Genomic DNA, 27,235 nt, shown 5'->3' on the forward strand with positions numbered 1-27,235 from the left:
TTCAAAAATGGGTAAATGCACATGGTCAGATCCATTTGGACTTTACACAACAGTCTCTGTCTTCACTACCACAGTGCTCACCTGCACATTACTCATTTTAAGAAGTCCTGCTGTAACAGTATCCAACTATTTAATCCAGTATTTTTCTATATTCTTTTTGCCTTAGAATTCTTTCATGGAACATCTGTTTAAATCCTTTTAGACTTAGACAGTTGTTGACGTTCGGGAAAGCTCCCTTAGTGGTGATGAGGGTGGTGAGAGATGAAAACTGAAGAGGCATGTACCTCTGAAGGAAGTGGTGTTACCGGTAGATCTGAAGGGTGGTTATTGATTCCTTCTACTGTGTTACTAAATTGTATTAATACACTTAGGAAGAAAAATCATTATTCTGTAGGTGCCAAAAAGATGTTTAAAAATCCACTATCCATTCCTGAATAGAAACACACACGGAATAGGAGTAAATGGATACTTTTCAAACAGAATTGCACACACAAGAATGCTTAATCAGTTTGCACTAAAACCGCAGTAAATACTTATCACTAGGTCCATTGCTGTGTAGCTTGTATTGGCAAAACCAGGTACCCCATTCAGTCAAGAGAGAATCATTAGAAACAGCAGACACTGGAAAGAGAGAAAGCTATTTCTACCGCAAACAGTTGACAGTATACATTGAAAAGCCAAGGGTCTCAGTAACAACAGAACACCTAAATGGAACTGAGTAAAATGGCAGGGTATGAAATTAGCAAACAGTACTCAATACTTTGTATATATACACAATAATGAATAATTGAAAATATGGTCAAAGAGAAGTCTCCATTCCCAAAAACATCAAAAAGATGAAATACTTAAGAATAAACTCAAGAAAAATGTCAGGTCTATAGGAGGAAAACATTCCTGAAAAATATAAAAGTAGTTTTGAACAAATGAAAAGATCTTTCATATTTCACATTCATGAATAGAGTAACTTGGCATTACAGAGATTTCAGTTCTCCCCAAGTTAATGTATAAATTCCAGTCCCAATAAAGTTGTTTTTTAAAATTTTTCTGGCACTAGACAAATTGATCCTAAAGGTCACATGGAAAAATGAAATAAGAACAACCAGGAAACCCCTGGAAGAGTGATAAAGAGGCCACACCTTAACCTGAGTGTTAAGCCACAAATGTCCATAATTAAAACTGAGAGCAGGGGGTGTAAATGAGAACTCTCTCTACCTTTTGTTTAGTTTTGCTATGAACCTAAAGTCTGTTATAAAAATTGTGTTCCAGTTGTATGGTATGATGTGTGGACAGACATACTAGGCAATGGAACAAGTAGAAAGTCCAGAAATAGTTAATTATAGAAATTTAGAATGAAGCATCTCCTCAAATTACAGAAGAGAAGGTGGGACAACTGGATAGATATTTGATAAGAGATAAAGTCAGATCTGTATCTCACACTGTATTCCAAGATAAACTACAAATGGATAAAATCTTATTTTTTCTTTCTTTTTTTATATTGTACACTTTTTATTTTAAAATAATTTTAGACTTGTGAAAAATAGTACAAAGAATATCCCTTTATCCTTCATGCAGATTCCCTAAAGGTTATCATTTGCTACATGCTTTATCATTTATTTATTCTGTCTCTGAAATATCTGAGAGTAAGTTGCAGACCTCATGTCCCTTTGTAAATACGTCAGTATTAGGGGCCTCCCAGTGGCTCAGCGATAAAGAATCCACCTTCAGTGCAGGAGACGAGGGTTCGATCCCTAGGTTGGGAAGGTCCCCTGGATGAAGGCACAGCAACCCACTCCAGTATTCTTGCCTGGAGAATCCCATGGACAGAGGAGCCTAGTGGGCTACAGTCCATAGGGTCGCAGAGTCGGACATGACTGAAGTGACTTAGCACACACACATAAATGCATGTCGGTGTAATGTGCTAAGAACAAAAATGTCTTGGTCTGTTCAGGGCCCTATAACAGGATACCATAGACTGGGCGCCTGTAAACATTTCTCACGCTTATGGAGGCTGGAAGTCCTGGATCAAGGTGCCAGCAGGGATCTGGTAAGAACGCACTTCTTGGTTTGGCCATCTTTTCACTGTTTTATCAATATGATGGAAGGAGTGAGGGATCGCACTCTCAGTCGGACACAGATTCCATTCCTGAGTAATCACTTCCTGAAGGCCTAGCTTTCAGACACCATCACACTGGGCATCAAGATTTCACATAGGAATTTTGGGGAACACAGACATGCAGTCTTTAGCAGAGAACATTCTCTTACACAATCAGAGTTATCAGAATCAGGAAATAAGCATGACAAAATGCTTCTCTTTGATCTGTAAGCCTCACTGGGACTTCCCCAGTGTCCCACTGAACACTTGTTCTGATCCACAGGCCAGGCCAGTTAACACTTTCCAGTCAGCTGTCAACTCTCTGTAGTGTCCTTTGATCTGTGGTTTAGCTTTATGTATCATGACCATGACATTTTTGAAGAGTACAGGCTTCTTGTGTATAATGTCCCTCAGGTAGGTTTGACATTTCCTCGTGTATATGTTTTTAGCATGAATCAGATCAGTCACTCAGTCATGTCCAACTCTTGGCGACCCCATGAATCGCAGCACGCCAGGCCTCCCTGTCCATTCACTCAGACTCATGTCCATCGAGTCGGTGATGCTATCCAGCCATCTCATCCTCTGTTGTCCCCTTCTCCTCTTGCTCCCAATCCATCCCAGCATCAGAGGCTTTTCCAGTGAGTCAACTCTTCACGTGAGGTGGCCAGAGTACTGGAGTTTCAGCTTCAGCATCTTTCCTTCCAAAGAAATCCCAGGGCTGATCTCCTTTAGAATGGACTGGTTGGATCTCCTTGCAGTCCAAGGGACTCTCAAGAGTCCTCTCCAACACCACAGTTCAAAAGCATCAATTCTTCGGCACTCAGCCTTCTTCACAGTCCAACTCTCACATCCATACATGAATACCATGAATACCATGTTAGCATGAATACCACAAAAGAAATGCTGTGTCATTGGTTGTACTGTTTTGCTATGCTATGCTAAGTCACTTCAGTCGTGTCCAACTCTGTGTGACCCCATAGACGGCAGCCCACCAGGCTCCCCTGTCCCTGGGATTCTCCAGGCAAGAACACTGGAGTGGGTTGCCATTTCCTTCTCCAATGCATGAAAATGAAAGTCAAGTCACTCAGTCGTGTCCAACTCTTAGCGACCCCATGGACTGTAGTCCACCAGGCTCCTCCGTCCATGGGATTTTCTAGGCAAGAGTACTGGAGTGGGGTGCCATTGCCTTCTCTGTGTACTATCTTAGAGACTGTTTATTTTGGTCATCACTTAAGGTGGTATCACCAAGTTTTCCTATAAAGGTATAGTTTTTCCTTGTAATTAACAAGTATTCTGGAGACTTCCCTGGTGGTCCAGTGGTTAAAGGTCCACCTTTTCAATTCCAGGGACCCAGGTTTGATCCCTGTTTGGAGAACTAAGATCCCACATACCGTGGAACAACTTGGCCCACACACCACAGCCTGAGAATCCCTGTGCCTCAAAGAAAGCCCATGTACCGTAACAAAGGTCCTGAGTGCTAGGCTAAGACCCAGTGCAGCCAAATGAGTAAGTATTCTGGTAGACCCAGACAACCCCCACACATCCCTCTTTGAGGAAAGACTTGGTCAATTGTGGTGAGTCCGGTCAGCTCTTTGAGCATGACTCGGCTCACCCAGGGTCACAGCCATCCTGGGCCATGGATGACACGAGAGCACCCTGCCTGTGTCCAAGGCCTGGACAGGCCTGCCCCTCAGGGAGACCTCCCTCATGTTCTTTCACGTGTGTTGTTCCCTCATGAGTTTCTTGCACCCCAGACTGTCTCAGCAGCTGATTCTAGAGAACCCAGCCTAAGATAGGTATCTCTGTGGGAAAATCTGTTCACAATTACTTGGACTTATTTTTTTTTTTTATCATCTCTTGAGGATTCTTGCTTGGAACAAGTTACTGTGCTGGTTGCCAAATGGTGATTTTCTTTTAATTCTATGATTTCGTCTGCATTTAATAGGATTCTACTGAAAGGAAGAGCTTTCCCTCCCCCTCATTCATTTCACTCATTTATATCAGCATGTTCTCATGGATTCTTCTTTTATGGGTTATAATCTGTCATTTATTTTGTTGCTCAAATTGTCCCAGTTTTAGCCAGTAGGAACCCTTGCAGTTTGGGTTCTGTGTCCTTTTGACATGTCCCCATCATTTTTCTTCCCTTATTTTCTGGCACCAAGAGATTTTTTTCAAGCTTATTTGATACTTTTCCTGCCCCTGGAACCTGCCATTTCAAAGTTGACCAAACCTGAATATTAAAAAATAAGAGCCTTCAACTACTAGGAAGAAACGTAGGTGGATGATCTTAAGACCAGGGAGTGAGGAAAACCTGTTTAGGGGAAAACAAAAAAATGGATGCGACAAAAACAGTTTACAGGGCAGGGGAAATGAAAATGGCTTATAAATATGTGAGAACATTCTTATCCTCATACACTAAAGGTTTGAAAATTCTTTATTGTAGAGAAACAGGTACCTCATGCACTGCTGGTAAGAGTTTTAAAATGGTACAGCCCCATAACAGGGATTTGGGGGAAAGCAGACAGATTTGCTTTCGTCCAGTAATTCCACTCTTAGGAATCTACACTGAAGATAAACTTCCACCAGTAAACAACACATGCATAGGGTTATTCATTGCTGCACTGTTTGTAACAGCAGAAGATTTGAGACAACCCAGATGGCTATCAATAGAGGCCTCGTTGTATAACTGGAACACCCACACAATGGAATACCATGTGGTGCTCTAAAAAGCAAACAATGGTTATCTCTATGTACCAATGTGTAGTGATTTCTAGGGTATAAATGAAAACAGCAAGGATTGAAACGCAACATTCTAAAAACTTAAGATCATGGCATCCGTTCCCGTCACTTCATGGCAAACAGAAGGGGGAAAAGTGGATGCAGTGACAGATTTTATTTTCTTGGGCTCCACGATCACTCAGGATGGTGACTGCACCCATGAAATTAGACGTTTACTCCTTGGAAGGAAATCTATGACAAACCTAGACATCATATTAAAAAGCAGAGACATCTCTTTGCTGACAAAAATCCATATAGTCAAAGCTGTGGTCTTTCCAGTAGTGAGAATTGGACCGTAAAGAAAGCTGAGTGCTAAAGAATTGATGCTCTTGAATTGTGGTTCTGGAGAGAACTCTTGAGAGTCCCTTGGACAGCAAGGAGGTCAAGCCAGTCAATCCTAAAGGAAATTAACCCTGAATATTCATTGGAAGGACTGAAGCTGAATTTCCAATACTTCCCATCTGATGGGAAGGGCCAACTCATTGGAAAAGACCCTGATGCTGGGAAAGATCGAAGGCAAAAGAAGGGGGCGGCAGAGGATGAGATGGTTGGATGGCATCACCAACTCAATGGACATGAGTTTGAGCAAACTGGGAGATAGTGAAGAACAGGGAAGGCTGGCGTGCTGCAGTCCAAGGAGTCACAGAGTCAGACCCACCTTAGTGACTAAACAGCAACAACAAACCAGGATATAAAGGAAAAAATTAGAAATATGTACTTGTTATTTTGTTGAAAGAAATAGTGGAAGGATAAAACAGTAATAAAAATTATTACCTGGGATGAGGGAGTGAGGAATGATCTTGAGTACCCTTTTTTTTTTTTTTTTTTTAATTTTATTTTATTTTTAAACTTTACATAATTGTATTAGTTTTGCCAAATATCAAAATGAATCCGCCACAGGTATACATGTATTTCCCATCCTGAACCCTCCTCCTTCCTCCCTCCCCTACCATCCCTCTGGGTCGTCCCAGTGCACTAGCCCCAAGCATCCAGTATTGTGCATCGAACCGGAACTGGCATCTCGTTTCTTACATGATATTTTACATGTTTCAATGTCATTCTCCCAAATCTTCCCACCCTCTCCCTCTCCCACAGAGTCCATAAGACTGTTCTATACATCAGTGTCTCTTTTGCTGTCTCGTACACTGGGTTATTGTTACCATCTTTCTAAATTCCATATATATGCGTTAGTATACTGTATTTATGTTTTTCCTTCTGGCTTACTTCACTCTGTATAATAGGCTCCAGTTTCATCCACCTCATTAGAACTGATTCAAATGTATTCTTTTTAATGGCTGAGTAATACTCCATTGTGTATATGTACCACAGCTTTCTTATCTATTCATCTGCTGATGGACATCTAGGTTGCTTCCATGTCCTGGCTATTATAAACAGTGCTGCGATGAACATTGGGGTACACGTGTCTCTTTCCCTTCTGGTTTCCTCAGTGTGTATGCCCAGCAGTGGGATTGCTGGATCATAAGGCAGTTCTATTTCCGGTTTTTTAAGGAATCTCCACACTGTTCTCCATAGTGGCTGTACTAGTTTGCATTCCCACCAACAGTGTAAGAGGGTTCCCTTTTCTCCGCACCCTCTCCAGCATTTATTATTTGTAGACTTTTGGATCGCAGCTATTCTGACTGGTGTGAAATGGTACCTCATAGTGGTTTTGATTTGCATTTCTCTGATAATGAGTGATGTTGAGCATCTTTTCATGTGTTTGTTAGCCATCTGTATGTCTTCTTTGGAGAAATGTCTATTTAGTTCTTTGGCCCATTTTTGGTTGGGTCGTTTATTTTTCTGGAGTTGAGCTGTAGGAGTTGCTTGTATATTTTTGAGATTAGTTGTTTGTCAGTTGCTTCATTTGAGTACCTTTTTATATAATCTTAGCTTTTAAACATTAACATTTGTTATATATCCAAAATAAAACAGGAGGTATAAGGAAACTAAAATTCGAAATCACAAAACAAATGAACTTAATTTTTAAAAGTATTATAACTACACAGAAGAAAGAATTGTTTCAAGTGACTTTTGAACATAGTACTCCTTAGTTGCTTGTCATTTAAAGCCAAAACAGAATAAAACAAAACAAAACTTCAAAGAAATCTTAAACTAGTATGTAGTTTTTAAACTATTTTATGTATATTTTGGAGAAGGCGATGGCACCCCACTCTAGTACTCTTGCCTGGAAAATCCCATGGACGGAGGAGCTGGTAGGCTGCAGTCCATGGGGTCGAGAAGAGTCAGACACGACTGAGCGACTTCACTTTCACTTTTCACTTTCATGCATTGGAGAAGGAAATGGCAACCCACTCCCGTGTTCTTGCCTGGAGAATCCCAGGGATGGCGGAGCCTGGTGGGCTGCCATCTGTGGGGTCGCACAGAGTCGGACACGACTGAAGCGACTTAGCAGCAGCATGTATATTTTAGGATAAATTTAATAAATAAGTTAGGAACTGAGATTTTTATTGTGAAAGTAAAAAGATGCAAATATAATGCCAAAAAAATTAAGAAAAACCAATGTTCTGTTTGAACTGGAAATATGAATATAAATATAAATGTATAACACTACTTCTAATATATAGTACTATTTCTGTAATTCAAAGGGCCTAAAAGCAATGAAACGCCAGTAGCTATAAGCACCACTAGAATTCAAAGCTTGGTCTCTAAATGTCATTGAAAGGGGCTTCCCTGGTGGATTAGTAGTAAATAATCCAACTGCCAGTCAGGAAACATGGGTTTGATCCCTGGTCCGGGAAGATCCTACAAGCCGCCAAGCAACTAAGCCTGTGTGCTACAACTATTGAGCCTCTGCTCTAGAGCCCGGGAGCCACAGCTACTAAAGCCGGAGTGCCCTAGAGCCCTCGCTCTGCAACAAGAGAAACCACCACAATGAGAAGCCCACACACCACAGTTAGAGGGTAGCACCTGCTTGATACAACTAGAGAAAAGCTGACATAGCAAAGACCCAGGACAGCCAAAAATAAATAAAATTATATTAAATATCATTAAAAGGAACCAGTGCCCCTTGGAGAAATGGCTAATGTCAGGTCCAGGGGAGGAGGATGTACGGTGAGCCCAGACATCTTGTGCTGTTTTAGGAAGTGCTCAGAGACCAACGAGGATGATTCAAGAGGCCAAGCTGAGATAATTTGAACATAGGAAATGAGTGTGGTTGATGACACATTGAGTAAATAAAATCTGTAAATTTCTGTATTGATATTCAAAAAGGGCAAAAGTAAAATTATTTGCTAATAATGGAGGTGAATATTATACCAAAATCTTGTTCTGAAAATGGGTAATTAAAGGGAAATAATTATATTTTTGTACTGCCTTTTTAGAATGACTTTAGTTCATCTCCAGTGAGGGAAAGCTTATTGCAGAAGAATGCCAGCTTAAAAGTATGGAAATAAATAATACAAGTGTTTAATGGTGCTTTATTGACTATGCCAAAGCCTTTGACTGTGTGGATCACAAGAAACTATGGAAAATTCTGAAAGAGATGGGAGTACCAGACCACCTGACCTGCCTCTTGAGAAATCTGTATGCAGGTCAGGAAGCAACAGTTAGAACTGGACATGGAACAACAGACTGGTTCCAAATAGGAAAAGGAGTACGTCAAGGCTGTATATTGTCACTCTGCTTATTTAACTTATATGTAGAGTACATCATGAGAAACGCTGGACTGGAAGAAACACAAGCTGGAATCAAGATTGCCAGGAGAAATATCAATAACTTCAGATACACAGATGACACCACCCTTATGGCAGAAAGTAAAGAGGAACTCAAAAGCCTCTTGATGAAAGTGAAAGTGGAGAGTGAAAAAGGTGGCTTAAAGCTCAACATTCAGAAAACGAAGATCATGCATCCGGTCCCACCACTTCATGGGAAATAGATGGGGAACCAGTGGAAACAGTGTCAGACTTTATTTTTCTGGGCTCCAAAATCACTGCAGATGGTGACTGCAGCCATGAAATTAAAAGATGCTTCCTCCTTGGAAGGAAAGTTATGACCAACCTAGATAGCATATTCAAAAGCAGAGACATTACTTTGCTATCAAAGGTCTGTCTAGTCAAGGCTATGGTTTTTCCTGTGGTCATGTATGGATGTGAGAGTTGGACTGTCAAGGGGGCTGAGTGCCGAAAGAATTGATGCTTTTGATCTGTGGTGTTGGAGAAGACTCTTGAGAGTCCCTTGGACTGCAAGGAGATCCAACCAGTCCATTCTGAAGGAGATCAGCCCTGGGATTTCTTTGGAAGGAATGATACTAAAGCTGAAACTCCAGTACTTTGGCCACCTCATGCGAAGAGTTGACTCATTAGAAAAGACTGATGCTGGGAGGGATTGGGGGCAGAAGGAGAAGGGGACGACAGAGGATGAGATGGCTGGATGGCATCACTGACTCGATGGACATAAGTCTGAGTGAACTCCGGGAGTTGGTGATGGACAGGGAGGCCTGGCGTGCTGCGATTCATGGGGTCGCAAAGAGTCGGACACAACTGAGTGACTGAACTGAACTGAATGGTGCTTTTCTAATTCTACAAAATAATAGGTTCAGGCCAGGCTTATCAGTGGATGTTAAAACCATTATGTGGAAAGTTTTAGGGGAAGAAGATATTCACATACCATTAACGTTTTACCCTACAAAACAATTTCATGATTGTCAAAGTGAGAAATGAACCTTTACAAAGGAGAAGCTTGAAGTCACTACGTCGCCAAGTGCCCAGGTATAGCATCACTGATGGTGACAGACTGGAGTAGTGTGCCCACCGAAACATTTCCCTGTGTAGTACCTTGTCACTGTTGTCATCCACCCGCCATATTGCTCTCACCAATGGCACTCGCGGAAAGTCCGTGCCAAGATGCATAACCAGACTTGAGAACTAAAGGCAGAGTGTCAAAAACAGTGCCAAAAGTATACCTAACCTCTGTGGGAAAGTTAGACCAACAGAAGGCATTTCATCATAAATTGTGGAGGCCAGAAGGAAGTGCCATGGCATTTCTCAAGTGTTAGAGGAGAACTGTCAACCCAGAATCCCACTTCCAGCAAAGGTTGTCTGTTAGAGATGTCAGCATCCCCTTCATCGTAAGTATCCAAAGCAAAAGCTGGATGAAGGAAGTAATACGGGTATCTCCTCACACGTTCTCACTTGTCAAGGAAGAAAGCTTTTTTTCCCATCATGACTTCTCCTTTACCAAAGACGTATTCATCAGCCATGGCTCTATCTCACATGGCCAGAGTAGAGCCAGAGGATGGTGGTGAAGTGACAGTATCTGGGATTTTTAGTCTCAGTTAAAGGGAGAAGTAGGCGAGAAAGGATGTTAGTCACTCAGTCATGTCTGACTCTGCAACCCCATGGGCTATAGCCCGCCAGGCTCCTCTGTCCGTGGGATTCTCCAGGCGAGAATACTGAAGTGGGTAAACATTCCCTTCTCCAGGGGATCTTCCCAACCCAGGGATCGAACTCAGGTCTCCTGCATTAAAGGTGAATTCATCATCTGAGCCACTATGGAAGCCATAGATGAGAAAGGGGATCTGTTAAGTGGAGAAGGGCAGGTGGCAGCTCTCATGTTCACAAACAATCTTAAATTTAGATTAATATTATCTGCAAATGAGATTATACATGGTCACTGACATGATTGAATAAAAAACATTGATTATACCTTTAAAAGGCACATCTAACCATTTAGGTATATGTAATGTTTTTATAATTGTGGATTTATTATCAGAAGAATTTTTTCACCTGTATTGGGATCCTTGGAAAATGGAACACGCCTGTGTGAGGCTAGAGGCTCTGCAGACAGCTTCTAACAGTCCTGTGTCTGTGTAATCGGTGGGCAGCTAGCAGATACTGAGGGCTGTCTCCACACCACCCTGTGCCAGGTGCTAGTCACTCAGTCATGTCCTTCCCTCCAAGGGAAATCTGGAAGGAGCTGCAGACTAGAAACTCACAATTGCATACCAGGGTCAGTGGTATCATGATAAGGGAATTTTAGAGTGCCATAGGATTGTGTGCCTAGGAGATGTGTTTAGCTGGCTCCTGTGGTCAAGAGAGCCCTCCGGGAGAAGTAAGCTCTGCTAAGCCTGGGTTTGTCCAGCTTTGTTTGGGGTGCCGCAGCTCTGTTGCATCCTGTAGTTGTGTGGCTGTCTCAGAGAGGAGTTGGATGAGGCAGACCAGACGCTGTCAGCCAGATGCAGTTAAAACCAGAAGTCTGCTTTGACAGTGTGATCACAAGTAGGCTACCAGCTCTTGATCTTCACTAATGTGATTATTAAAAATGTTATCTTCCTGTAGTTTTACTTTGGATTTCTGTTATGAATGAGGTTGACCATCTTTTTTATATTTGAGATGTCTGTATTCCTTTTCTGTGAAAAAGTAGTTTTTTTTTTAAAGCAAATTCTTACTGATTTGTAAGAATAAATGTAAAGAATTCTCTTTAAATAGAGAAATTAGTTTTTGGTCTATAGTAAGAGTTGTGACTATTTTTTTCCTTGCTTTTTAGTGGTTTTTTTCAAGTATTTACTTTTATAAAACCAAATATATTGATATTTTCCTGTGGCTTCTATGTTTCATGTCATAAACTGAAACACCTACTCAGCTCCAAAAGTGTATATATTTTTAGATTTCTCCTGTTTCATCTAGTATACCCATGATTTTGTTTTATTTTTTGCATTTCAGTCTTTGATATACATTTGGGGTTTATCCTGGTCTGTGTTGTGAGTCTCAGTGGTATTCCCACATGGCTCAGTCTTGTCCGACTCTTTGCGACTCCATGGACTATAGCATGCTGGGCTCCTCATCCATGGAATTTTCCAGGCAAGGATATTGGAGTGGGTTACCATTTCCTTCTCCAGGGGATCTTCCCAACCTAGGGATTGAACCTAGATCTCCCACACTACAGGCAGACTCTTTACTGTCTGAGCTGCTAGGGAAGCCTTCCCACATGGCTACCTGTATCCTAATGCTACTTATTGGCTCTATTCACACTGATTTGAAATCCCATATTTATCATAGTAAATCCTTACATGTATTTGGGTCCAGCTCCAGGAGATAGTGAAGGACAGGGAAGCCTGGTATGCTGCAGTCCATGAGGTTACAAAGAGTTGGACTTAGGGACTGAACAGCAACCATTTTGGAGTTTTCTGTTTTGTTCTATTGATCTATTTATTCATGAGCTGGTACAACTGTTTTTTAATAATTGGAGCATTTGTAGTATTTTTAAAATACTGTGCCCTAGTATTTAGCATTGGAGAAGGCAATGGCAGCCCACTGCAGTACTCTTGCCTGGAAAATCCCATGGACCGAGGAGCCTGGTAGGCTACAGTCCATTGGGTCGCTAAGAGTCGGACACAACTGAGTGACTTCACTTTCACTTTTCACTTTCATGCATTGGAGAAGGAAATGGCAACCCACTCCAGTGTTCTTGCCTGGAGAATCCCAGGGACAGCAGAGCCTGGTGGGCTGCCGTCTATGGGATCGCACAGAGTCGGACACGACTGAAGCGATTTAGCAGCAGCAGTATTTAGCGTGACTACTACTTCATTATTCATCTCTTCCAGAATTTCCTACCTCATTATGTAAGTTTATTTTTCCACAAATGAACTTTGAGATCTGACTGGTTAAAAAAATAAAAGTATTTTCACTGAGATGACACTAAATTTATGAGATTAACCTCAGGAGAATTGCCATGTTAATGATGACTCTTCTATATTCTGTAGAATATAAGCCCTTGCACTTGTTCAGATTTTTATCAGTGTCCCCCAGGAACATCAGATTGTAGATCACAGAGGGCATAAGTCTTTGCTGCTCTGAAGGGTTTGGACTTCTTTCTGTAAAGTGACCGGAGGTATTGAAGCGTATTCGATCTTTAGATTTGCTGGTAGTGAGGATGTGTCAAACTTATGGTAGAGAGTAGCTTTAAGCCATTGCATTTGAGAAAGTCCGGAAAGAAGGCAATAGGAGAAATGAGAGGGTGTTGGGTATTTGAAGAGACTGAGGTAGTAGAATCTGTAGTACCCAGAGGCCCCTGGACTGTCCAGAGAGGGGAATAAATAGCTGTTGCTCAGGGTTTCAAAAACTGGAAAGAAAAAAGATGCTTATCCCCTGCAGGGGTAAGTTCCTCTGTTCCTGAGTGCCATAGAGGAAAATCCTATTTATTATGTAGGCAGCATGAAGAAAAGAGCTAAAGAAAGCATAGCTATGATCATATTGACATACTTAAAATGGACGATGGTCTGAAGAAAAATTTTAATATGATTGCAGTGTTAATGATAAAGAAGAATCTGAATTTTATTTTTTCAGGGTTTTTTTGAGTGTGCAATTCTGAATTTGCATTACATCTTATAACTAAATTTTACATCTTATAACTAAATTTTATGTTTATGAAAATGATATTAAGGTGAATAGTCAACCTGAAATAAAGTTTATAAACAAGTGTTTTAAAGTATATTTATTCCCTGTGTTTTCTTCTATTCTAGTTACACTTTCTGGAAATGGAGAAAACGGTAAGGCACTTTTAATTTTTAGTCTCAAGTAGATGACATAGTGTCTTAATTGCAACCCATATACTTGTTATTTAAGTGATGACTGTTTGTTTTGGTCTTCAGAAAGAAAATATACATTCTTAAAGTTTAAATTTTATTGGTTTGTTTTGTTTGTTCTCTTATTTTTCCTTTTGTTTAAAATAGTACTTTACTACTCGTAGTCATTTAATAATTAAATAACCAGACTGAATTTGTAAATTATAGTACTACTTCATTTTGAAATGGAATTAAAGTTTTTATGACTAGTCAAAGAGACAGTGTCTAGAGAGAAGAATCATGACTCAAAATTTCATTGAAATAAAAGAAAATTTTATGTCCTTTGATATCAGATTTCAAATGTAAAATTGGATTTGAGATACAAATATCAAAGTTTCTAAAACAGAATAGTTAGAAATTATTATTATTAAAAAAATTTTTTTTCGGCCTTGCTGTGCAGTATGAGGGATCTTAATTCCCTGATCAGCAATTGAACCCATGTCCTCCTGCAGTGGAAGCAGGGAGTCCTAACCACTGGACCACCAGGAATTTCCTAGAAATTATTAATAAGTATTCTTATTGTTGAAAATAGAAGACCTTAAGCATATAAATCTCAAGTTGACTTGGGGTCTAGTTTCTCAGTAACAGAATAAGTAGAGACAGTCGATAGGCTTGTTTTTCTTGCTTAAAACTATTTCCTGTATGTTGAAAGCACAGGTACAGAAAGTAGAGAATTTCTGAAGTTCTTACAAAAAAACTTTTACTTGAATCATTATTTCAGGGGGCTATTTTACCCGTGTCTTTCAAAGAGTCTTTTGGTGAAATTTTTTTGTTTGCTTATTTGTTTTTTTAATTCAGTTACAAGTGACTTTTGAGTCAGACTTTTTTGATTTATAGATTATCAGTTTTTTCTTTCAGCTTTGATTTAATTTAAACTTTTACTTTAAGTATTACTTATAAACAATAATATTTAGCATATATATGGGATTATTAGTAATCCTATTAATTTGAACTTATTTAAAAACAATATTTCCTGTTATTATTTATAACTTGATAATTACCATCTATTAAGTACTTACTATATTCCAGGCAGTATACTAAAAGATTTATTTAAGCTTTTATTTCTTTATCTGAAAGTAAAGATTTTTTAAGGGAAAAACGATTTGTTTTTGTTCTTATGGACAGCAGAAATATTCTAAAGAAATATTAAATGTTTAACAGTGTTAAAGAGTATATTGTTTTATATTCTAGCCTTAGTTTTAGGTAACTAAATGATTAAGAAGTTTAAAGTAACCTCAAGGTTACCATTTATCTGAAAGCTCTACAGTAATATATAGATGAGGATTGATAAACTTGATTGAATATGGGAGCCCAGCAATAATATAAATAAGTGAAGTGAACTAGGTGAAGATAAAATTGCAGACTTGGTAAAGAAAGGACTTCCGTGTTCGTATAACACTAGGAGGCTGAGATCTAGCATTTTGTCCCAAAGGGGGAAAAAAAATGAAGGAATGCTATCGAATCCATTGGTTAGACCATAGGGTTTAGCCTAGAGGGAGCTAAAGTGGTAGAGAAGGCAGAGTTTTGAGGAACCAGAGTTTTCAATAAGGAAGACAATATTTGTGATCATGAAAAGAAAGCGTATTTGCAAATAGAAGGAAGTTGTGGTTAGGACTTCATGTGGAACTCAGCTATCTCTGAAGTAGGAGTGACTCTAAGATAATAGAGAAGCGGAAAGGATAATTTTAGATATGACATAGTGGGAAAGACCTTGGATTTTTATCAGGCATATACGGGTTTGAATTCTGGCTTTATCATTTAGTCAGTAAGTGACACTGGGCAAGGTATGAAGGTCTCTGAGCCTTGCTTTTACATTTGTAAACTGAAAGGATACCTACAAGACCATCGTGAGGGTTATAAGTAAGGGGTACAGTTATGTCTCTTCGGAGACTTTCAGCATGAGGAAGGGCTGATTGAGGCGCTTTGGTTAGATACGGTTACCAGGAAACTCCAGAGTTTTGGCATGCGTTTGTTAGTCATGTAGGTGGAGCTCTTTCTCAGGAGTGTCACAGCCAGTGGGCAGAAGAAACTCTGAGCCACATGTTCTTCACTGACCGTTGAGATGGACCAGGAACCAGAGAGTGGAGGCGAGGACACCTGCTGGCTTGTGCAGTGACCAGACGAGACGAGCAGCAGTCGAGGAACTAGGGCACTGGCAGTGAGAAGACTGAGATGTTTACTTTGACACAGATCTTGGGAGCTAGAAAGTAAAGTATGCATTTTGTGAGATTAGCCAGCCGTGTACTGAGGAGTCCTCGAGCCCTGGCTTCCTGTTTCGATCACCACTGTGACTTAGGCTTCTGCTCTGTTAAACCAGCGTGGACCAGTGTAATTGCAGAAAGAAATGTTGGAGTTCAGCAAGTTGGGGTCAATTTTTTATCATCATTTTATTTAAAAGCATTTTTTAAAATTCAAAAACTTAAGGAAGAATAACCTCAGGGCAAAAGAAGGACAGTTGTTCAAATTGAATATGTTAGCTTTATTAAAAACTTCACTGCATTGTTGTCAGTGTTTCTCATTTAACTGCAGACCAGTGAAAACTCGGATCAGTCCATAAACTTGGGAAACACTGAAATACGGAATGCACAGAAAAACACAGATTTTTGAGAAGAAGGAATTGATATGCTTGGATAGCAGTGATGACAATAGCCAATATTCACTGAGGATTTATTACGTGTCAGACACTGTTCTAAGTGTTTTCCATTTATTCACTCATCAGTGTTAGGCAGCTAAATTAAAATAAACTCATTTAAAGTGCTTTAATTGAAGTCAGTAAATCATTTGGGAAGAATAGTATGAAGGGGTGAGAAATTCTGAAAGTAATGGAAAAGGTAACATTTGAAAAAAGTACCTTTTGGAAAAAGTAACATTTGATCTGAACTTTAAAAATGAGTAGAACCTCAAACTTTTATGCATGTCTGTGCTTTGTTTTCTTCAGTGAGTTTGTGGTGCTTCATTCCAAACTGAAAAAGGATTTAAGCACTTGATACATAGTTCTTGCTTCTTTCTATCTTCTTACAGATAGAAAAACTACAGAAAACAGCAAAAAAGTTTTTAGTTATATCAGTGAGTTAATGGTGTTGGAATGTTACACTAATCCACTTAGGAAACAGTTATGGGAGAAATTCAAAGTGGCTAAACTTTTTCATTACCCTGTATTGAAAAAGACAATGAAATTTAGGATAACTTTTGTGAACAATCCAAGAATTGAGTTTATTTTCAGTGTTATAATTCCTTGGATTTAATGTTCATAGTGATGGAATCTGTCTTAAATAATTTTTAATTCATTTAAAATCTAACTTTTAGGAAGTGCCTTTGAAGGAGATGCTTTAAAGATTTCAGCAACTTAAACCTTCAGCAACTTAATAAAATCAAATCTTTACTTATAAACCAGGCTGATAACCCTTAAATGCAAGAACAGAGTGTTCTTTCATATCTGTAATGTTACATCATGCAGATAAAAGAGTGTATATATTTGATGTTTTTAGTATGTTGTAATTAAATATTTTATTGGATTGAGCCTCCTGACTCTAAATACTGTGTTTTAATATGTGATTCTTTTTCCTGTTTTCACCTGGATTCAATGAAATGTTGTTTGTTTTTATTTACCAGGAAAGGCCGTTGTTTACCTTGTGGCTTTCCATCTGTTCTTTGTTATGTTTGTATGGTCCTATTGGATGACAATTTTCACATCTCCCGCTTCCCCCTCCAAAGAGGTAAATTTAATGCTGGTAAATTACCAAATGCTTTCACTGATGATGGGATTGTTTTCCCTGTGTTACCTTTGTTGAAACTCTATTACATGATGCGTTTGTTCTGTTTCCATTCATAAACTGCTCGGTAACTACATTGTGAGTGTGAGTCGTCAGCCTCTCAGATACAGCCCACTGATGTCCTTCGTAAAAGGTCCATGATGGCACTACGGTTTAGCTGTGCCATGCTGTGTTTTTTTAAAGACGTACTTTATGTCACTGGAGTGAAAAATCTTAAGGGACTGAATTGAGTTAGGAAAATAGAGTTTATTTTTAAAAACTCTCTTAACACTTACTCTGTTCTCAGGCCTGAACAAATAAGCTGCAAGTAAATAAAGTGTTTTGATTATGGGACACAAATCGTCTGTGCTGTTGCTTATGACACCTAGTGTGGCTAGTATTTTTTCTACTTGGAGGTTTCAAGGTTTCTACTTGGAAATAACACAAGTATACACGTGTGTGGAATAAAACTGAAGACTGTTGTGTCCCTTTCACCTGATACAGCCAACTGGATTTTCTTCAGTTCAAGTTCAGCACAGGTAGATAGAGAAGAACACACTAGATAGAGAAGGACACGCTGGATGGAGAAGGGCACACTCTCCAGAGTTAGACTTGTCTGAGTTTGATCTTCTGCTCTAACACGTTTTTTAATGAATCCAAGGAAGGTGGAGCCAGCAGTCGTTCCATCCCTGTAGGATGTTTGTGAGGAGTGAATGAGATTCATTCATGGAAAGCTTTCCACGTCGGGCCTGCCTTATGGTTAGCACTCAAATATTAGATGACATAATAATATAGTTACTTCCCTTTGTATTAAATTCATCAGAATGCATTAAAAATTACAGACATAGGTTTAAAGACATCAACTTCCATTTAACTTTTTGTAGAAGATCATCTATGCAGAAACTGTATATACTGTAAATGTATGAATAAATGAGTTTTCATGAATTGAGCACATGTGAGTAACCAGCACCCAGTTCCAGAAGCAGAACGTGCCTGGCATCCCATGAGCCTCCTGCTTGCATGCCTTCCGTGAACTGTCTCCTTGTGTGTGATTCTTCCATGCTGTTGTACGTAGTTGTGGCTCAATCCTCCATTGTGCTTATGTGACACAGTTTACTTATCTGGCCTCCAGTTGATGGGCATTTGGGTGTAGGATTGCTGTCCATATTCTAGCACACACAAACATGTTGCTCTTTGGGGCAGGTGCCCGTGAGAGTTGCTGGGTTCTGCCTGTACAGTCAGCAGTAGTGGGTGATGCCAAATGGTCATTAGCCCATTGTTTCTATTGGGCACTTTTGTTTTAAGGGATAATGTAAACCATTAATCAAGCTTACTGTTGCTTCAAATATATTCTTCAGGCATTTGCTAATAATTAGTTGGCCCTTAAAGTTAATTACAAACTGCCATCCATACCTTAATCTCTTAAATTTAAAAAGATTACCAGTAATGATGGCTATTGGAAACATATCATGTATAAAACTAAATAGTCTTTACAGGAAACAGAATAAGGAAAACAGTTGGTGTGACTTTTGAGAAGCAGGCTAGTGCAGAGGTGCAAGCTCCGTCTGCCTCCTCCCTCTGGTCTTCTGGCTGTGGGGCCCTGGGGCCGCGGCCCTGGACCTCTGAGCAGTCCTCTGTAAAGTCAGGGTGACAGTCACACACACCTTATTGGATTGTTGTATGGGTTAAATAAATTGATCATGCACACACATGATTGGTAGTGCTTATAGCATATAATTACTGCTATATGTAAAGTGCTTAGAAGAATGCCAAGCACATAGTAAGTGCCATCTAACTGCTACTTTTTCTTTTTTTGGCTGCTGCTTTTACGATATTGCACTCAGGTAGCATTTAGCCCAGCACCTAAGCCTTTCCATCCACTCCCACATCGTTGCCAGGGGTCTGTTGGCTTCCTGGTGATAGTCCCTCAGGAGCTGAAGTCTCACTGACTTAATCTCCACTTCTTCCTGGAAGTCTGTGTTCAAGTAGCATGTTGCCGTCAATATACCATTTTTGCCTCTTTGTGTTTTCCATATGCTGCTGCTTTTGCCAAGATTTTCTTTCCTGCTTTACCTTCCTGGACAGTTCCCTGTTTACCTTTCTAAACCCAATTTAGGTAACTCTTCTTCCAGGAAACATTCATGGACAGCCCCCACCCCTCCTGAGGGAGCTTTGATCACACCTGGTAAAGAATTGCTAATTTGTCATTTGTAATTCTTAACATTCGTAACTGGACTATAGAAATGTATTTTTGAAGGCAAAGGCTATATTTTTATTCATCTTTGAATCCTTGGTACCTGGGACAGTTCCAAGCATACACTTAAATTGAAACATCTGAACACTGTGTTTAAGATAATGACATTTCATAGTTTTAATTCTGTTCAGTAGTATTTAATGAAAAATAGTAATAATTTCAAAGGTCTAAATTCATTTTAAGTTTTATCTTGTTCCATTCCTCATCTAAAATCCTGGTGTCTGTTGATACTTTCATTTGGTTTAAGCTTTTCATAATTCTTAACCATAGTTCGTAAGGAAAAGTAATGATTTTGAGGCCTGCCTAGAAACAGTTAGGCCAGGGAAGTCTGTTCAGATTTTACAGGGAAACTGCAAAATTTGATTAGAGCATCTTTTTTCCAAGTATGTGTTTAACATTATACCATGTGATCTTTCCTGGAGGAGGGAACAGCAACCCAATCCAGTATTCTGGCCTGGAGAATTCCATGGACTGTGTAGTCCATGGGGTTGCAAAGAGTCGGATACAACTGAGCGATTTTCACTTCACTTCATATTGATCTTTATTCTCTGTTTTGAGTGTTTCAGAGATGTATCTTGTCAGGGAAGAACTTTCTAGCAAGTCAGCTCTCTTAAAGGAGAGCGGGCCATCTTATAGAGTAGGGAAGTGTTCTGTACCTGAAAGTGTTTGGGAGGGGATGGATCTCAGAAGTGCCTGGGTGTTTAGATAGGTGACCTCCAGAGTCAGCTTTAAGATGGTGGGTATTTTTTCTGTCCAGTTTGTACGTCCAAGTTCCTTCTTGTCCTTCCTAAGTAATTGGGGGATTGCTTATGCCATTGTGGCTTGGTGGTGGGAGCCAGGCTAGGTGATCTAAAAGGACTCTTCTGTTGCCTTAGCCACTGTGTTTTTTAGTCTAGGTTAGAGGAACAAGTCTGTAAAAGGCAAAAACATCTTTTCACATTAGCGGCATGGAGAGAAACATCCTAGAGCAGAACTAACTCAAGGGACTTGTGTTTTTCTATCAGCTCTGCCAATAATTATGCAGTTTTAGAAAATTTCCCTAAGATGCATGGGATCACAGATTCCTTCTCCCAAGGGCTCCTAATCTGTGCTGTGCTATCCCGTTTGTAACAGAAGAGGCAGTGCCGTTACTGATGACGAGTCATCGAGGGTGGACAGTTTTGATACTTGAGTTAGCAGGTAGACCAAATACTCAAACTTTAAAAGATGAAGCTCCAGTTAGGACTTTTTAGGCCTTTTCAAGCAAAACCCTGTAAGTAAATAATAATTGAGGAACAGTATTGTGTGAAACATGATCAAGAGCATGTCTCAGGCCAGTTTTTATTTTTTAAAAGAAGTCTATGAAATAAACACCAAGAGAAATTTAATAAAAGCTCCTGGTTATATGAGATAGAGTCATGAAGCTGAGGTCCTTGAGATACAGGGATGACATGAAAAGAAGCAATGACACAAGTCCTTTGTAGGAAAATGCTGCCCACCACATGGGAATTAAAACTTGAGAAATAGAAGCTGGAAACAGCCCTACAAAAGAATTGCTCCTTGAGAAAAGGAGACTGTGCTTGCCTTGACAGTCCTTAATAGTTCTGGAGAAAGTTCCCTGATTGGTTAGCGTTTTAAAAACAAAAACAAAGCAGTAAAAGTTGTCCTCAGGAGAAACTTGGCCAGAAAATAGCAGGACCCCTGCCTGTGATTTGCCCACAAGCAAGTGAGTCTTTGAACATGTTCCCAAAGATTCAAAATCTCTTGACACTTTCAAACAGCAAATCTTTTACTAGCACAGAATGTATATTAAGCTCTTTTTTGATGGGGAAAGTTAATTTTTTCTGTAAAAAACAAAGATGCAAAAATATTTAGTTCATGTTCTTCGCCATCATTAGCACGGAGGGCAAATATTTTCACTCTGTCAAAGGCATGTAGTTTTGTTAAAAGGTGCTTGATTTAGCTTCCTAAACAAATTTGAAGAAAAATTTCGCCTTTATTGAAGGAAATATTTGTCTTTTTCTGTTCTGGATAAAACTTGTTTTTCTGAGCATGATAGTTAATAATCACGGGATTGAAAAGAATTGATAGTTATTTCTCCTTCTATAGTTCTGCTTGTCCAATTCTGAGAAGGAACGTTATGAAAAGGAATTCAGCCAAGAAAGACAACAAGAAATTTTGAGAAGAGCAGCAAGGGACTTACCTATCTACACCACATCGGCTTCAAAGAGTAAGAAAAACAAATCTTACACTTTTTTCTCCAAAGAATTTTGAGAATGTGGTCATTTTTGCCAAAATATCTTTGCATGATTTGACTACTAAGTAGGTATTGTGGTTGTCACAAATGGCGTCTGCAGAAACAAGACTTTTCTGTGTTCTGTATCTTACATGGTATTTCAGATACAGGTGTGTACCTTTATGTGAAATACAGGTCTTTATCTCAGGTAAACCTGTCTCAGGTGTTTGAGATAGATTTACCTGAGATACAGGTATTTCAGATACAAAGTCTACTTTGATACAGACTTTTTATGTGGTTCACTTTAATGTTGATCTCTCTTGTTCTGCATTTTTTTTCTAGCTCATCCTTCATGGCTAAAAATTTCATTTACAATTTCTAGTAAACTGTCATTTGGAAATCCTGGTTTGAATTTGAATATTTTGTGTCATCCCTGAGTAATATTTAAAAAATCAAGAATGTGCTAACCTAGAATGGGGAGAAATAAAAGCCACAGAAGGGAAGAAGCTCATTAAGGTTGTAAAGCTACCCCTCAGAGGGCCATACTTGGAAGTCCACTGTCTGCTCTGAAGCCGTGGGTGCTTCTGCTCTTCCGACACTTGGGCCTGTGAGGGGGACAGGTCTGTGAGTTGCCCAACTGGTTATTTAATTGTAGGAAGTTGTTTAAAATTATGTATTCTATATCTCATTAATTCATTCAAATACCAGATAATGTTGACAGCTGACAGTCCAATCTAAGTCCCTTACACATATGAGCTCATCTGAGCTTCACTCCACCCCTGTGGGGAGACGCTATCGTGTCCACTTTACAGATGAGGAAACAGAGGTGAAGTAACTTGGTAAAGGTCACACAGACAGTGTGGGGAAAGGTGTCCTGCCTCTGAAACCCACTATGCTGCTCAACTCCAAGGGGAAATAGAGCTTTTTCCTTTGTGTAGTTCTGTACATATGCTGACTTAAGAAAATTTAAAATTTGTGCTAGATTTTAGGAGGGGATATTTGGCCAATATTTAAGTTTTCACACGTTTAATACAGGCATCCTTTGGAGAATACTGTGGGTTCAGCTCCAGACACTGCAGTAAGGCGAGTCTTACAGTAACGCGGGACACATGAGCTGTTTGGTTGCCCAGTGCGTGTGAGTTATGCTTACACTGTAAGGCAGCCTATCAACTGTGCAATTGCGCAATGTCAGAAAAGCACATACATACCTTAATTTTAAAATACTTTATTGCTAAAAATGCTAACCATCATCTGCGCCTTCAGCAAGTCGTAGTAGTAATATCAAAGGTCATTGATCACAGGTCACCATAACAAATATAATAATCATAAAGTTTGAAATACTATGAGAATTACCAAAATGTGACACACAGATACAAAGTGAGCAAATGCTGTTGGGAAAATGGCACCAGTCGAGTTGCTCAGTGCAGGGTCCCCAAAGGCTGCGTGTGAAGAAACGCAGTGTCTATGATGCACAATGAAACCAGGTGTGCCTGGACTGTCCTTTTGCACAACCAGTATAGCACTGTGTAGAATGAAACCATGGATTTCAGATCAAACCCCAGCTCTTTAGTTACTAGTGCCACGAGAATCACTTAGACTTTTCTAAGCCCGGTTTCCTCATTTTAAAATGAGAACGCCAGCACCTAAATCTCCGGAGGTATTTGTAAATGAGACAAGCACTGAGTGTAGATCTTGGTGTATAGAAATACACTTTCAGTACATAAAAGCTAATTTAAAATAATCCTTCTTATGTTTAACTATAAAATGTCTAGTTCACAGCAGTTGTTAGTAGTTGTAGTTACATAGATTAGACATTTTTTTTTGTACATGCCGGGAGGCATGCAGGATCTTAGTTCCGTGACCAGAGATCAAACCCGTGTCCCCTGCCATCCTGAAATAAAAGCTCAGAGTCCTAACCTCTGGACTGCCAGCAAATTCCCTAGATGTTTTTAACCCCAAGACCAAGATTCTAGAGGATTTATGAAGCTCTGAGATTATATACAGAATTTTAGATACTTCCTCAAGTAGCCTGTTCATAGCAAGATCTGATTTTCAGAGCAGTAACTCCAAAGAGTTGAAAGCCATTAAGGTAAAATCTTTACCTGTAAATCTTTATTACTCTTCATTCATTATAATGGCTTTCTACTAATCTGAATAAAACCCTTCATCTGTTGACTATTATACCAGAATTATGCTGGGCACTTTATGGTGATCATTTACCCCTCAGAGCCACCCTGGGACAGCACCGTGCTTGTCCCTGTGTTAGAGATGAAGGGATGACACAGGTGAGGTCCCTAAAGTCCCTGAGTGGCAAGGTCTGGGATTCACACCTTATCTTCTGACTGCAGACAGTCTCTGCCCTTGAGCACTGTTTTATACTGCATTTCTACTGCTTAGAATCCCAAACCTTGGGTTTTTCCTTTTTATGGAAATAATACCATACATCCTTTAAAAAACAAAATATAGAACCACACATTATATGAAGTGGACCTTTCCTAGACCAGAGATAGTGAACGTGATGGAGCTGCCTACACAGCGAGGGTGGCGACTTTCGCTAAATTCCTTCCTGTGCTATTTGAACCATGTGCCTAACAGAAGCAGAACCATGTGGACGTCTTATCTATTAAGGAAACAAAAACGAGTCTTCCTAAAACTCCCCTGTCCACGGTCTGGATATGGCCAGTGTTTCTCTCTGGCTCGTCCTGCACCGTTACCCGGGTCAGCTCTACTAAAACTCTGCTTCCTGCACTGTTCCCTGGGTCAGCTCTACTAAAATTCTTCCCCACTTTTTATTTTTACGTCTTTTTGTCTGCCTCGAATGATTGTTTTCTCTTCTCTAAATCTGTCAGTACTTTAAAATTTTAATTCGCTGTCTACCTCTTCAGCCGTTTCTGTTCACGTGAAAAAAAGTGAGTTTTACAGTCTTCTCCAAACTTCTCAGCTTCTTACCTTGTTGATCCCAGCTTGCTGTCTAGTGGTTGTCTCTGTTGTCCTACGACCTGACTCGGTCCTGCAGCTCTGACAGCTGGAGCTCCGCCTGTCGTCCTAATACAGTGAGCACCTTGCCCCAGGCACTTAGTAGGCATTTGTGGGGTGAAGCTGTTCCTGGGTGTGTTCTCTGTAATGCCTGCTTATATATACACTTGAAAAATCTCCCTTTTCTCCTCTTCTGTAATTTTCCCATTCTAGAAAATCCCATGGATGGAGGAGCCTGGTAGGCTGCAGTCTATGGGGTCACTAAGAGTCAGACAGGACTGAGCGACTTCACTTTCACTTTTTCACTTTCATGCATTGGAGAAGGAAATGGCAACCCACTCCAGTGTTCTTGCCTGGAGAATCCCAGGGACGGAGGAACCTGCTGTCTATGGGGTCGCACAGAGCCGGACACAACTGAAGCGACTTAGCAACAGCAGAGCTTCACTTCATATTTTATCAGAAATAATATTATCATAACAATAATAATTGCTTTACTGAGAATTTGATAAGTTCCAGAAGACTTTTTTTTTTAATTTGCACACTTGATATTATTTGCACTTAACAAAAGCAGAAATTGAGTCTTTTAGCAAGTAAGTTACTATCAAGGTCACAAGGGAGTAAGTGGGAGAGAACCAGTGTGAATCATGGTAGCTGAGTCCGGCTGCCTCTGGACTTGGGGCTGCCCTGCCCATGCTCAGCTGTCCGCAGGCCTCTCCCTCTGGTGTCATCATTCTTGTCTTTTATGAGACTTTCATAGAGATCACTGACCTTTGTCTTTCCTTGGCCCTGTTTGCTCCTAATAATCTTGCTGCTTAAAAATTTCCAGCCGGTTTCTTCCTTCTGCTTGCAGGTGTACTTCAAAGTACATCTCCTCTTAAAAACAGCAACAGAGGTTAGGTTCTGATGTGTTCCAACTGCGACTCTGTTTTCTCTTCTCCATAATTGCAGGTCTCCTTGTAACTTGTCTGCACACCGGCCTCTTTTCCTTTCCAGCAGGTTCCAGGCAGCTGGCTTTCATTCTTCCTAACCAAGCTTTGTGGCTTTTTGTCAGTCTAGCTGCTTAAAAAACTTTCTTCTTTGTGCTTTTCTGTTCTAGTTGTTTTTGCATTCTTAAATGTTTATTCTTCCTCCTAGACTTTTTAACCCTGCCTCACAAGGTGCTTTTGTCCCGTTCTTTTCATATAGTTCCTTCAGCTGTTCTCAGCCATGGGATTCTGACACCACAATATTGTGGTATTTAGTTTACTGCGTCTCAGATAATTTGTTTTCTGAATAGTTTTCAAGGCTGAGTTAAACCTTTTTTTCATATGAGTTAGCAGACTCAAGGCTGTGGTCACCCTAGTGCTCACTTGTCAGGCGGCAGGGGATGGCAGCTGCACTCGGGGCCACACATTTACCATGTCTCCGAGTGAGGGTTTCAGAAGGGCACTGCCCAGCCCTCCCCCAGGGCCCCTGGAGACTGTCAGTGCTTGCATTCACCTTGGCATGTGTGCCCACTCGAGCTCCATTCTTGTACTTCCTCCAGCTTCCAAAGGGCAGTGGTTCCTGAGTGACCTGTTGTCCAAATTCAAGCCAGACAAAACCTAACACCTTGGGGTGTTAGGAGGGAAGTCTGTCGTGTTCAACTGTATATTTTCAGCATGAAGCAGTGTCTGTCTCAGAACAGAGACTCTGAATGCTTGTTGAAGAGCAAGAAAAACAACATAACCTTCCTCCCATACCCACCCCCTCACCCCATCAAGCTCATTTCTGTCACTGGCAACATTATCCTTCTGGCAAAACACCCTGGAAACTGCAATTTTTCTGATTGCTATGTTTACTTCAGTTTTTCTGTCTATTCAGTCATCTAAGACTCTTCAAAAATCTTCTCAAAAAGTCTGTTTAGTTATTGGTATTATTTTAAAATTATCAGTTGTCAGTTTCCCAGAGTTGTTTATAAAAAATGAAAGCAAATTTTATAGTTGTATTAACTCAACTCTAAAACATATATCCTTCAACAACTTCCTTTTAATTCTTAAATGTAGCCGTCAGATATTGTGAAAGATGTCAGCTGATTAAGCCTGACCGTGCGCATCACTGCTCAGCATGTGACATGTAAGTGCTCCTTGTTGGCTGTCACTCAACCCAGGACCGGAACTGGTGTGGGGAGGACAGGGGGAGAAACTTGCCCAGGACACTGCCTTGGCTCCTGGTGCTGCTCTGTATGCAGAGCTGACAGGAATCCATACACAAGCCAGAACACTCGCTGCAGTCACCTCAGATGACAGTTCCTGCACCACTTGGATCTTTAAGTATGTGTACTACTTCTGCTTATATTTAAATGTAATAGATGAGCAAGTAAGTAATACCCCCATGAGAAAGATAAACTATTTCCTGAGTTAAAAAGACCATGACAGTTTTCTTGCTTTTATTATTAATGTTGGTATTAAAACCTAACAAACCACAAAAATATTACTTTCAGTTACCACCTGTGAAGTTATTCCCCCTAAAATGTGAAAGATTTTATCTCTTATGCTCTTGTGAGAAGGTGGTGTGTTGAAAGAAAGATTCTTAGTGTGGGAATCCCAGTGAGTCCTTGAACTTCAGT

At 40.0% G+C, this 27,235-nt stretch overlaps 1 protein-coding gene across 11 annotated transcripts in view; it reads left to right on the plus strand.

Annotated features, from left to right (window-relative positions):
• The window catches only part of ZDHHC20 (zDHHC palmitoyltransferase 20), a 60,243-nt gene that overhangs the window by 11,475 nt on the left and 21,533 nt on the right, over nt 1-27,235 (plus strand). For 7 of the 11 annotated variants that reach the window (XM_086329741.1, XM_086329742.1, XM_086329745.1 and 4 more), the window contains exons 2-5: nt 13,350-13,376; nt 17,064-17,167; nt 21,546-21,666; nt 26,673-26,742. In XM_086329741.1, the coding sequence (XP_086185867.1) occupies nt 13,350-13,376; nt 17,064-17,167; nt 21,546-21,666; nt 26,673-26,742 (322 nt within the window). Of the gene's footprint in view, nt 1-3,438; nt 3,599-13,349; nt 13,377-17,063; nt 17,168-21,545; nt 21,667-26,672; nt 26,743-27,235 lie in introns of all 11 variants that reach the window. The other 4 variants (XM_086329749.1, XM_086329750.1, XM_086329752.1 and 1 more) reach the window with 1 other exon arrangement.

This window comes from Bos grunniens, chromosome 12 (assembly GCF_055505025.1).
Source record: "Bos grunniens cultivar Pamir isolate PY7600 chromosome 12, Bosgru_T2T1.0, whole genome shotgun sequence".
Lineage (NCBI taxonomy): Eukaryota > Metazoa > Chordata > Mammalia > Artiodactyla > Bovidae > Bos > Bos grunniens.